At 39.7% G+C, this 13636-nt stretch overlaps 1 protein-coding gene across 1 annotated transcript in view; it reads right to left on the reverse strand.

The window, feature by feature from the left end:
- Positions 1 to 914: 914 nt before the first annotated feature.
- The window catches only part of gpc5b (glypican 5b), a 132920-nt gene continuing 120198 nt past the window's right edge, over positions 915 to 13636 (reverse strand). Inside the window, exon 9 of the mRNA XM_060940505.1 lies at positions 915 to 1483. Coding sequence (XP_060796488.1) covers positions 1335 to 1483 — 149 coding nt within the window. The 3' untranslated portion in view covers positions 915 to 1334. The remainder of the gene's footprint in view (positions 1484 to 13636) is intronic.

The raw sequence follows: 13636 nt of genomic DNA on the forward strand, positions 1-13636 counted from the left end.
TTCAACATCCCAGTATTATTCTAATATAAATGAAGATGGAACTAAAATATTGTTATTGCTGTCATTACTCATGTACACTTCATAATGGTCAAATGTATATTCATACACATACAAAGCAACCAAGACCTTTCTACATGACTTGCACAATACTGTGAGGTGAGATGAGGTGAGATGAGGTTGTGGCTGAGTTTTAATTTGAACAGCAGCAATGTTCTTTAGACAAACAGTTTGGGCAAAAATTAAATTTAACAGTGAACCAATTTTTCTACTTATCTTAAATGTAATGTTGAACACATGTTTGAGTCTGAAGTCTGCTTCTTTACTTAGCCAACAAGTAAAGAATTCATGCCAGCTTCATGCCTAAATCATCACACATTCAAATCAAAAGTCATCATCTAGCTCAGTTATCATTTTATTATTATTTTTAAACAATATAAGGTTGAGTCAGTTTAGATTGTGCAAATCAGACTGGAACTATATTATCCAGATTACATCTAATGTATAACACCAGCTTTAAAGTTTACAAAGGATCTGCAACTGTTTTGAGCTACTGTTCCCACTATGATGTTGATATTTTCCCATAACAGCACATTCCAAAGAGTTTTTATTTCTCTTATACCACAGCAATTTGCCAAGGAACAACATGTGATACAGGTCATCCATTTATAGTTACATTAATGTTGTGCAACATCCATGAAAAAACCTAGTTCCTGTTTTCACTTTTGTTATAAACTCAATAGCATCTCTCTCTCTCTCTCTCTCTCTCTCTCTCTCTCTCTCTCAGTTAAAAAGGGAAAAACATGCATTAGAAAGAAACTCCTCTGTCCTAAAGATGTCTACAAGTACACAATTTCAACGATTATGTGTGTTATAATCCATTAATATGGAGCAGTCCACCATACTAGAATGGTACATATTAGAATGAGTGCATTAATATAAACCTGTCATTTGCAGCTGCAATTCTGTCAGATCTGCATTTATAGAAAATTAATCAACACCTTCTGACCAATCAGAATTGAGAATTCAGCATCACTCCTGTATATTGTGTCAGCAAGTACCTCAACAAGTCTGGATGTGTGATGATTTAGACACAAAATTTAGAATTGACTATAAGCTGTCACTCAAATTATGCAAAGCAGGAAACCGCACACAAGCTCATGTGCAAAACTGTAATTCAGAACACAAACTAAATCATAAACAAGGCACTTTCTCCACAGCTGGAGGGTTTAGTGTCAAGAGCAGCTACACAGGATGGAGCGGGTCGGATCAATGTGTAGACGTCTAAGTATCCAGTGCAAGTGCATACTTCAGTCCTCTGTTGTGTCCTTGGGGCTTTAGGTGGAGTGCAGGAGAGACAGCAGCAGGGGAAAGAGAGACAGAGAGATCAGGAGTGAGGAGGAGTCTGTACTGCATGCTGCTGCTTTAAAGGACAGTCCTGAACCTTGTCTCACAGAGGGAGGTGAGAAGGATGGGACGACACGGCCTGTGGGAATACAGCCACACACAGAAGAAAGAAAGAGAACAACAATCAGGCAGAGAACACAGCGAAGTTAACAGTGTCAACAGTAGAAACAGACTAATCTCAGAAGTTAAACAGTCTGTTATTTTCAAGCAAGGACAGGAAAGTAATCAATAACAGCGTGCGGTGATGAAACATAGTTACTGTTACCGTCCTGAAGTTATATTGGAAATATTTTCCAGTAATATCATGCCATGAAGTGTTTTATTCCTCTTATACCACATCATTGGCAGAGAATGGCAAATCATACTTATCTGTTTATAGTTATGTTTAATGTTGTAGGACATTTATAAAATAAAGTCCTGTTCTCACTGATAGCAGCCTTAAGCCTTATTTCATATCTTATTTACTTTTAATATTGTAATTAAATCGATTATTATGTTGTTCACTTATACAATGTTGCTGATAATTCTATTGTTAGTTGTTAGTTTTACTGTATTTATTTCCATTTTTCATACTATTTTTTTTATTTTATTTGATAACTTGTTAAAAACTTGTTTATAATTTTATTAAATTTGATGTTAGATGAGGGACGGCTTCGTACAAGCTAAAGAGGCTTTTCTCCCTCCCCCAGCATACTATTATCATTGTATTTATATTGTTGTTGTTTTTTCTTTTTTTAAATGTGCAAAATAAAAACAAACAAACAAACAAACAAACAAACAGTCCCCTCACCAGCCTCTTTTTTTCTCTCTTGAAGTTAGCAAGACCAAACAAAATATCAGAGAAACTGCAAAGTCCTGAAAACTTAAAGGTACAGCTGTATGGACTGTTACAAAGTGCAGACACTGGAGACTCCTTCAAAAAATTCTCATGGACAACTTCCTCATATCAATAATTGTACAAATTTTTTAATCAACTTATGTGGAGCATTCGCTGTGCAAGTCCCCATGAATCAGATGTTGCTATAGACATGACAACATACATTGCCTGACCAAAAACTGTCGCCATTTTGATTTAATAAGCAAATCTTAACAGCCTTTGATTGGATAATTACTGTGGTGATTAATGTGTTTCAGCTGGCAACAATTCTTTTAACCCTAACTGATGCAGTGAGTAGCTTCTCATTTCTTAAACAATCATGCCAGAAGACGTATCCTGTGCTCATGGAATGATGTCAGAAGAGTCAAATTATCGGCCCACATCAAGCAAAGAAAACAACTAAAGAGATTGCTGAAATTACTGGGATTGGGTTAAGAACTGTCCAACACATTATTAAATCCTGGAAGGATAGTGGTAAACTGTCAACTTCCAAGAAGAAATATGGTGGGAAAAATCTTGACTGACCATGATCAGAGATCACTTAAACACTTAGTGAAGTTAAATCACATAAAATCAGCAGTAGAACTCATGACTATGTTTAATGTTGAAAGTAAGAGCATTTTCACACCCAATACAACAAGAACTCACAGGATTGGGAATAAAGAGCTGTGTGGCCATAAAATGAAGTTAGCTGATTACCTGAACATTCTGAATGACCAGGTTAGCCCATCAATGGATTTTTTCTTGCCTGATGGCACAGGCATAAAATTAGGGATCAAACAGTGAAAGAATGGTTCAGGGAGCATGAGGAATCATTTTCACACATGAATTGGCCACCACAGAATCTCGACCTTAACCCCACTGAAAGTGTTTGGGATGTGCTGGAGAAGACTTTATACAGTGGTTCAACTCTCCTGTTGTCAATATAAGATCATGGTGAAAAATTAATGTCATTCTGGATGGAAATAAATGTTGTGATGTTGCATAAGGTTGTTGAAACAATGCCACAGTGAATGCATGCTGTAATCAAAACTAAAGGTGGTCCAACCAAATATTAGAATGTACGACAGTTTTTTTGGCCAGGCAGTGTATTAGAATGAGTGCATTAATGTGATGTGCAGATGCAATACTGTCAGAGTTGCTGTTATAGAAATTAATCAATACCTTCTGGCCAATCAGAATCAAGAATTCAGCAGTGCTGTGGTATAAAAACTTTTTTAACAAAGTGATGTTGCTGATGATTTTGAACATTTTTCAGTCCAGTGAATATAGTAGGTTTGAAAAAAGCAAATTTTGTGACAAAAGTTTTTCTCTTTGAAATACCTCTAAAATGGAGTCTGACGGGGAAAAAACTCAACTACAGTTTTGTGGTGGGAAAGTTTCTGGTGTGTTGTGCAATAGAAAAGACCCACAGAAACCCAATAACAGAAGAACAAAAGAGAAAGCAGGTTCTCTGTATTCCATTTCCCATAAACACGGTTCAGGGAAGGTGAGAAGACGCGAGACAGATTTTTCCTGCTTTCAGCTGCTCAGAAGTCATTTTATTCACATTGGGATTATCAACAGTTCCTATTCACATCGTCAGAATAATGATTCTGTGTCTTAACTCACCTTGTGTGTGTGTGTGTGAGAGAGAGAGAGAGAGAGAGAGAGAATGAACGAAAACAAACAAGGATCTCCATTTTTCATGCACAACTGATATGTGTGCAGGTGTTGCACAGTGAAATCCCTGAGATTTAGCATGGCTACATCAGATAAACACACACACACACCGATGATGGTTTTATGTGACAATATGTTAAAGGAATCTATCATATGCTTAATGCACAGCAGATGATAAGAACCATACATCATCAAGAGCAAGACACACACACACACACACACACACATTAGAGTGCTGTGTCATAATGTGTCACTGTCTGATAAATGATGGCATGGGTGTTGCTACAGAGTATACTGATGTTGATGTGCATTTATTTATGGCTTGCTGTGTGTGTGTGTGTGTGTGTGTGTGTGTGTGTGTGTGTGTGTGTGTGTGTACACATCTATACATCAATCTTATTATCTTATTTTCTCTGCACTGACTGACTGTGATGTATTTTGTCTAACAATCTGCCACTTTTGCTAGATTTTAGTCTCATTTCCGTCCTATTTGTTAAGAACACTGGGCACCAATTGCTTGTAATAAATAGTTCTGTATTCACAAATAAACCACACTGGTATATTTGTAAAGTGAGGCAGCAGCTGCCATAATGACTGGTACATAAGAATGGTTTATTAGAGTGGGAGGATTTTGATCATAAACTACGCATGTCCCATGTCTTTGTGATTGCATTGGCAAGTTAAACTATAAATTAGTCGCACTGACACAACACTGAAGAACATATTCTTCTCTATTGTGTCACAATGTCTGGATATAATTGCTTTTCAAGAAATAAGACACAGGAAGCTTGTGTACATGTGTGTTTACTCAGATATATTCATAAGCTCTTTAATATGATCGAATTTTTTTTTTAGTTAAGCATCTTTCAAGGCATAAAATATAGATTTAATGTTCTGCATATTATCTTCAGATGCCATGGCCTAATGATTAGAGAAGCATCTTTGAGGCCAAAAGGTCATAGGTTTGATTCCCTGGACCAGCAGAAATGGCTGAAGTGCCCTTGAGCAAGTCACCTCAACTGCTCCCCAGGCTGTTCTGGGTATGTTGTACCTTGCTCTGGATAAGAGTGTCTGCTAAATGCCAGTAATGTAATTGAATCTTTTTTTCTTTGGTAACTGGATTATTGTCTTTTGTTTTTCCTTTTATTTTTATTGCCCAGCAATTACATTTGCATGGGAATAAACCCCTCCTTTTTGCGTATAGAATTTTCAGTCCCAGCCAAGTTTTTGAGAATGCTGATAGCCTGTTGGGTTTTTTTTTTCACCCCAACCTGGATTCTCATACACTTCCTCATCACAGGATAATCAGACTTGCTTCTGACACAAAGAAGGAATGAAATAGGTGAAGGGGGGAGATGACAAAGCAGCAGCCACACCTCTATTGTACGAAACATGATTCCAGGCCCCTTACAAAATAACCATGGTGCTATTTGCACAAAGCACAAAGGAGTCATTTATCCTCGATCTGGAGCCACGTACACTGATGAGAACAGAGAGCTGTGTTTCACACTGAAGGTGCAATGCCTCAGGGGTTCCTTGACAGTGGAAGTAGAGGTGTGGAGAAGATAATACCCTGTACATTCGTGTGTGTGTGTGTGTGTGTGTGTGGTGTTGGGTAACTTCTCTTGAAAGTGTGATATAATCACAGTGTTATGTTACTATTAAATTTGCATATCATCTATGAAATTCTCAGATTGGCTTCATGAGTTGTTGCATATACCAAAATGCCTAGGGTGTGTATACAAGTGTGTGTGTGTTGTGCACACTTGTATACACACCCTAGGCATTTTGGTATATGCAACAACTCATGAAGCCAATCTGAGAATTTCATAGATGATATGCAAATTTAATAGTAACATAACACTGTGATTATATCACACTTTCAAGAGAAGTTACCCAACACCACACACACACACACACACACACAATTTACCACCATAAATTTGGTTTATTTGTTTTTTTTTTTTACTGGGGCATTTTGAGAATTGATTAAATCACACTGTCTAGATTAATTTCTACACTTAGAGGGGAAAACACAGTTGAACTCAATTCAATTTTATTTTATACAGTGTTTTTAAGGGTAGAGTAGATACAGTCACAAAGCAGCTTGACAGAAATCTGGATGCAGATTTATATTTATATGCCTAATGAGCGGGCGGCACGGTGGTGTAGTGGTTAGCACTGTCGCCTCACAGCAAGAAGGTACTGGGTTCGAGCCCCGTGGCCGGCGAGGGCCTTTCTGTGTGGAGTTTGCATGTTCTCCCCGTGTCCGCGTGGGTTTCCTCTGGGTGCTCCGGTTTCCCCCACAGTCCAAAGACATGCAGGTTAGGTTAACTGGTGACTCTAAATTGACTGTAGATGTGAGTGTGAATGGTTGTCTGTGTCTATGTGTCAGCTTTGTGATAACCTGGTGACTTGTCCAGGGTGTGCCCCGCCTTTGGCCCATAGTCAGCTGGGATAGGCTCCAGCTTGCCTGCAACCCTGTAGGACAGGATAAGCGGCTACAGATAATGGATGGATGGATGCCCAATGAGCACCCCAGGGGTGAGAGCGATGAGGAAAAACTCCCTGAGACAACATGAGGAAGAAACCTTGAGAGGAACCAGGCTAAAAAGGGCCCATCTTCTTCTGGATGACACCACTTAGTTAGGTTTTAAATCAGTACAGTATGCAGGAGTAGAAGATCAGAGAAGTGTGTTTAAATGTTCAGTGTGAGCAATAGGACATGATTACAATTCTTAGGTACAAATCTACAGTATCCAGGTGAGATTATCCACTGAAGAAAGGGTTAGACTTGAGCATGAAATGTTTTGGGGAAATGCAAATCTTTAGAATAACAAAGTGAGACCAGCGGCAGCAAAAGGTATGTCAGAAATAGAGTATCAGGATGAATCAAGCAGGTCTGTAGGGTGAAAGGAACCACAGCAGTGGAAGTGTGTCAGGATCAGCTACTGGCATGATGCCAAGGTTCATCATGCCAATATCTGCTTGCAGGTTCTCAATAGTAATCATACAAAAATGTACTTGAATCCCTGGGAATAATTTTTTTTTTTGCCAAGAACAAACTTGTAAAGTCACAAGAACAGAGAGTTTGCAAGCTGACGCAAGTGCAATTAGTTCTTGCAGTTTCCAGATTTGATGATCCAAGAAGAAGGTTGTGTAACATTTGAAGCAGAGAGCGAGGACCCATGTGCAGAAGGTTTTTAATCAAGATCAAGACAAACAAAGAGAAATTGCCATCAAAAAATCAAGACGAGTAGACAGGCAAGGGTAATACATTCATTCATTATTTGTAACCGCTCATCCTGTGCAGGGTCGCAGGCAAGCTGGAGCCTATCCCAGCTGACTGTGGGTGAGAGGCGGGGTACACCCTGGACAAACTGCCAGATCATTGCAGGGCTGACACATAGAGATAAACAATCATTCACACTCACAGTCAATTTAGAGCCACCAATTGCCTAACCTGCATGTCTTTGGACTGTGGGGGAAAACCAGAGCACCCAGAGGAAACCCATGCAGACACAGGGAGAACATGCAAACTCAACACAGAAAGGCCCCCGCCAGCAACTGGGCTTGACCCCAGAACTTTCTTGCTGTGAGGCAACAGTGCTAACCACTACACCACCGTGCCACCAGCAAAGGTAATAATGATGGTAAATCTAATAGCCATCAGTCCAAAAGGAACAAACCAAAGAATAAACCAGTAAATGAATCAAGGATACAAAACATTTAGATGCAAGACAATATTTAACAAGGCTCAGAAATGACATAATACAATGCTTATTAAGACTTCACACTGAATAGATAAACGTCTCATCTCATCTCATTATCTCTAGTCGCTTTATCCTGTTCTACAGGGTCGCAGGCAAGCTGGAGCCTATCCCAGCTGACTATGGGCGAGAGGCGGGGTACACCCTGGACAAGTCGCCAGGTCATCACAGGGCTGACACATAGACACAGACAACCATTCACACTCACATTCACACCTATGGTCAATTTAGAGTCACCAGTTAACCTAACCTGCATGTCTTTGGACTGTGGGGGAAACCGGAGCACCTGGAGAAAACCCACGCGGACACGGGGAGAACATGCAAACTCCGCACAGAAAGGCCCTTGCCGGCCATGGGGCTCGAACCCGGACCTTCTTGCTGTGAGGCAGCAGTGCTAACCACTACACCACCGGCACGCCCATAGATAAACATGAGCTTCCTAAAGAGTCCAAGCACAGGAAATGAACAGAGTTTCACACTATTCTGGTGACTGTAACCTCTACTGGCATGGAGAGGAACTGTCCTGAGTTCATGTCACAGGTAGCTAAGCTACCTTAAATATCTTTAAAATAAAACCAGCAGCTTATTGTTAGCCAGCCTGCTCATTCAGGGGGTTTATTTGAATTCACTTGGCAACATGTAAATTGTAGCATGTAGTTTAGAGAGACTCTGCAGCAGGACAGTGGTGTATGGGGATAAACTAATCAACATGACACACCTGACACCTGGTATAGCATTTCAACATGATTGATATCGATAGTACATGCCCTAATTATAATAATGTACACAAGTGTAGCCAAATGATTAGCCATCATAAGAACTTTAAGTGCTTAAAAGTCCAAAAGCACGTCAAGTTTTATTGCATATGGGCAACCAATATGGCACCCAGGATGTGATAGTTAAGTACTGGAAGTTAAGTTTAGCTGATGTAAACATACTTGTTAGCCTGGATTTAGTCAGATGAAAAAGAGTTATCTTCAAGTCAATATGGACAGCGGAGAAACCGGATATCTGTAAGAACCTGAGAAAAAGGAATATCCACATCTGGGAAATTATTTCAGCAGTGAATCATCAGATGATTCTAATGATGAAATGAGTGGTGCTTTGCAAGCACAAAGTCATGAAGGCAGAAAAAAGGGTTTGGCAGCAACCTGGTGCTGATGTGGAAAGTGTGTTGAGTGGAAAACTGATAGTGAATGTGTTTGTTGTAAAGAGCACAAACTTTTATGTGATATAACACAGGCATAGTCACTGAATTGTTTCACGGATAAACCCAGTTTGGAAATGTATTCCACAGACAAGCCTGCATTGGAAATGCACTATATACAGACCATGATAGCTTGTGTGTAAGATGTAGCATGGCAGCCTGATGTGAGAGGAGCAGCACCAGACGGAGAACTCAAAAATCGGTACGCAACCTACAATATATAGAAACTCAGTGTGTGCATGTGTTTATGTATATGTGTGTGTCCATACTAACTATAAAGCCTATTTATTTATTTACTGTGTGTGAATACAGGTATAAACATACTGTACAACCCCGATTCCAAAAAAGGTGGGACAAAGTACAAATTGTAAATAAAAACGGAATGTAATAATTTACAAATCTCAAAAACTGATATTGTATTCACAATAGAACATAGACAACATATCAAATGTCGAAAGTGAGACATTTTGAAATTTCATGCCAAATATTGGCTCATTTGAAATTTCATGACAGCAACACATCTCAAAAAAGTTGGGACAGGGGCAATAAGAGGCTGGAAAAGTTAAAGGTACAAAAAAGGAACAGCTGGAGGACCAAATTGCAACTCATTAGGTCAATTGGCAATAGGTCATTAACATGACTGGGTATAAAAAGAGCATCTTGGAGTGGCAGCGGCTCTCAGAAGTAAAGATGGGAAGAGGATCACCAATCCCCCTAATTCTGCACCGACAAATAGTGGAGCAATATCAGAAAGGAGTTCGACAGTGTAAAATTGCAAAGAGTTTGAACATATCATCATCTACAGTGCATAATATCATCAAAAGATTCAGAGAATCTGGAAGAATCTCTGTGCGTAAGGGTCAAGGCCGGAAAACCATACTGGGTGCCCGTGATCTTCGGGCCCTTAGACGGCACTGCATCACATACAGGCATGATTCTGTATTGGAAATCACAAAGTGGGCTCAGGAATATTTCCAGAGAACATTATCTGTGAACACAATTCACCGTGCCATCTGCCGTTGCCAGCTAAAACTCTATAGTTCAAAGAAGAAGCCATATCTAAACATGATCCAGAAGCGCAGACGTCTTCTCTGGGCCAAGGCTCATTTAAAATGGACTGTGGCAAAGTGGAAAACTGTTCTGTGGTCAGACGAATCAAAATTTGAAGTTCTTTATGGAAATCAGGGACGCCATGTCATTCGGACTAAAGAGGAGAAGGACGACCCAAGTTGTTATCAGCGCTCAGTTCAGAAGCCTGCATCTCTGATGGTATGGGGTTGCATTAGTGCATGTGGCATGGGCAGCTTACACATCTGGAAAGACACCATTAATGCTGACAGGTATATCCAGGTTCTAGAGCAACATATGCTCCCATCAAGACGATGTCTCTTTCAGGGAAGACCTTGCATTTTCCAACATGACAATGCCAAACCACATACTGCATCAATTACAGCATCATGGCTGCGTAGAAGAAGGGTCCGGGTACTGAACTGGCCAGCCTGCAGTCCAGATCTTTCACCCATAGAAAACATTTGGCGCATCATAAAACGGAAGATACGACAAAAAAGACCTAAGACAATTGAGCAACTAGAATCCTACAGTACATTAGACAAGAATGGGTTAACATTCCTATCCCTAAACTTGAGCAACTTGTCTCCTCAGTCCCCAGACGTTTACAGACTGTTGTAAAGAGAAAAGGGGATGTCTCACAGTGGTAAACATGGCCTTGTCCCAACTTTTTTGAGATGTGTTGTTGTCATGAAATTTAAAATCACCTAATTTTTCTCTTTAAATGATACATTTTCTCAGTTTAAACATGTGATATGTCATCTATGTTCTATTCTGAATAAAATATGGAATTTTGAAACTTCCACATCATTGCATCCCGTTTTTATTTACAATTTGTACTTTGTCCCAACTTTTTTGGAATCGGGGTTGTACAATGTGCCGCAATACAGTCTAAATATAAACCAGTGACAGCTTAAATCCAAGTATGAATTTATAATGGTGCAGAGCAAAGCATGGAGCACCAGACAATTAAATCCATCCATCTATTATCTGTAGCCGCTTATCCTGTTCTACAGGGTCACAGTCAAGCTGGAGCCTATCCCAGCTGACTATGGGCGAGAGGCGGGGTACACCCTGGAGAAGTTGCCAGGTCATCGCAGGGCTGACACAAAGACAAACAACCATTCACACTCACGGTCAATTTAGAGCCACCGATTAGCCTAACCTGCATGTCTTTAGAGGAAACCCACACAAACACGGGGAGAACATGCAAACTCCACACAGAAAGGCCCTCGCCAGCCGCTGGGCTCAAACCCAGGACCTTCTTGCTGTGAGGCAACAGTGCTAACCACCATGCCATCCAGACAATGAAATTTGTATCTTTATTTACATAAGATAGATGGGTTTTCATCCAGTGCTTATTTTTAATTTGCTTTTTAAAAAATAACGTGCAATTATTTATGAATACGTTTAACACTCCTCGGGAGCTCTGCTTTTAGTCAGTGCCTAAATATAAATATTAGCTTTGAATATCTATACTATTCTAGCTAATCAGCTTGCATGGCCTGAATCCCTTTTCCATTTATGGTGTTGGAATTTTGTTGGCACAGCATTGGGTTTGAGTCTAACACGATGTGCATAGCCCAAGAGCTCAGCCTCATTCCTTTCACAGCAATCGGGCTCAAAATGGTCCTTGCAAACAACAGAATTTCTACCAAAGGGGTGTATTTCTAAAGTGTGACCTGTTCCCAAGTTGTGCAGCCACTGTTTAGCAAGTTGTTTATGTTGCTCGGTTGTTAGCAATGGAGCACCAAAAAAATGTTTTCCTTTATTATCACATTTATTATTTTTGCGACCATAGGCATGGCATGCTACCATTTTTCAACAATGTTTTGTACATCCAGCTACATCATGGTCATACATGTCAACCTATACGGAATGTCCGTATTTTATATGGATTTGATTCAATAAATGTAGTATACGGGCATACAAATAAAGTTATACGGATTCTTTAAAAAAACTTCAATATTTATTTAGAGCTATAATCAATTCCCACAATGATAAAAGAGCGCATAACATTTGCAAACGTACTGTACACCACAGAAAGCACACACAGCCAGTAAAGAGTCTTATGAAATCGCGCATTATCTTGTGGTAGCAAGACTTCGTTCCACTTTTGATCATGCGCACACCGCATTGCGAGAATCCCACCAACCGGGAAGTAACATTTTGTTTGAAATGCGTATTTCCACCTGAGCGACTTTCAATAGCAACTGAAAAGATTCTGAATGGGCACTCCGGCAAGATCAACACAGACACTTGCTGTGACATGCAGCCTAGTGAGGTATTGTTGCAGACTGCTAAAAAAAGCTGTCATGGAATACAATTCAGAACATTAGAGTGACACTTTGTGTTTTTGTCAAACATTGGAGCTTTGTATTCATTCTGAAGGTTTATTGTTATTAATATTGAATAAAATGTAACTTGGATATATCATTGCTAATTATCATTCAAATTTTAGGTAAATTATTTTAATTTGCATCTTATACGGATTTTATAAGGGAAATACGGATTTTGGAGATTGGTTATACAGGTTTGATTGACCAAAGGTTGACATGTATGCATGGTGTCAGAAGCAGCAAGCCAATCAAGATACAGGAAACCCATCAACAAAACTTTGTTGTGCTGACCTTTGACACCGACCACAAAATGGCAATATGGCTGCACCCTTGAGTGAGCAGGAATACAAAAGAATTTTAAAGCACTTGCAACACAGTGTGACAATACAGGGTTGTCAAAATGCATTTGTGCAAAATGTGTAATATTTCTAGCCTCTGTTTATTTTTCACTGCAGCTGTCTGTCTCTTGCTCTCATTCTCTTGCACAGTACGCTGGGTGTGGATGTGGACATGAGCCCAAAAGAAGCCATGAGTGCTGAGCAAGTTGAAAAGAGGACCACTTTCTGTTGTGGTTCAAACTTTACTTTCCCCCCTTTTCTCCTTTTATATTGCCTTGCCACCATGGGCACGAACTAGACACAAACTAGAGCTCATGAACAAGCTCACCCTGTTATCTGGGTTCTTCAATAGTGTGAATTTACTACATTTATAGTGATATCTAAAATCTGGCAACCTCAGAGGTGTGATATGCATGCTGTTGTTTTTAATAATCTGTATGGTGTGCCCAGAAGAACTACTGAAGCACCAGTGTAAACCAACTCTAAATATGTGAAACTTTCCTCATGTAAATATTGATGTATATTTTGAATTTAAGTCACCAAATCCAAACACAGCCCATGATGTGCATTCATGTGATCAGTGAAGAAAATTAAATTCACACCATTTCTAGTCAATTATATGAGCCTGTGAAGGATGCTTTTAGATCATTGTCTAAGCTGAAGCTAATACAGGAGATCGAATTGTATCCACTGCTGTGCACACTGTAGGATAAAGTGCAGACCATATTTGAGTGAAGAGGTTCACCGTGAATGTCAGCTGCAAGTAGTGCCAGACAAAAGGGTTTTTTTGTCAATACATCCATGCTGCACACAACTCTAAGCAGGTGTGATGGGTTAATAATACAGTTTGATGTTCATTAGACAAGAAAAAAACTAATCTATTCACTCACAGCTACAGCAGAAAGAGCAGGTGCCAAAAGATAACATCATTTATGTGATCCTAGTGATAGCAAAGCAATGCCAGCACCATC

The sequence above is a fragment of the Neoarius graeffei genome, chromosome 15 (assembly GCF_027579695.1).
Source record: "Neoarius graeffei isolate fNeoGra1 chromosome 15, fNeoGra1.pri, whole genome shotgun sequence".
NCBI classification, from domain to species: Eukaryota; Metazoa; Chordata; class Actinopteri; order Siluriformes; family Ariidae; genus Neoarius; species Neoarius graeffei.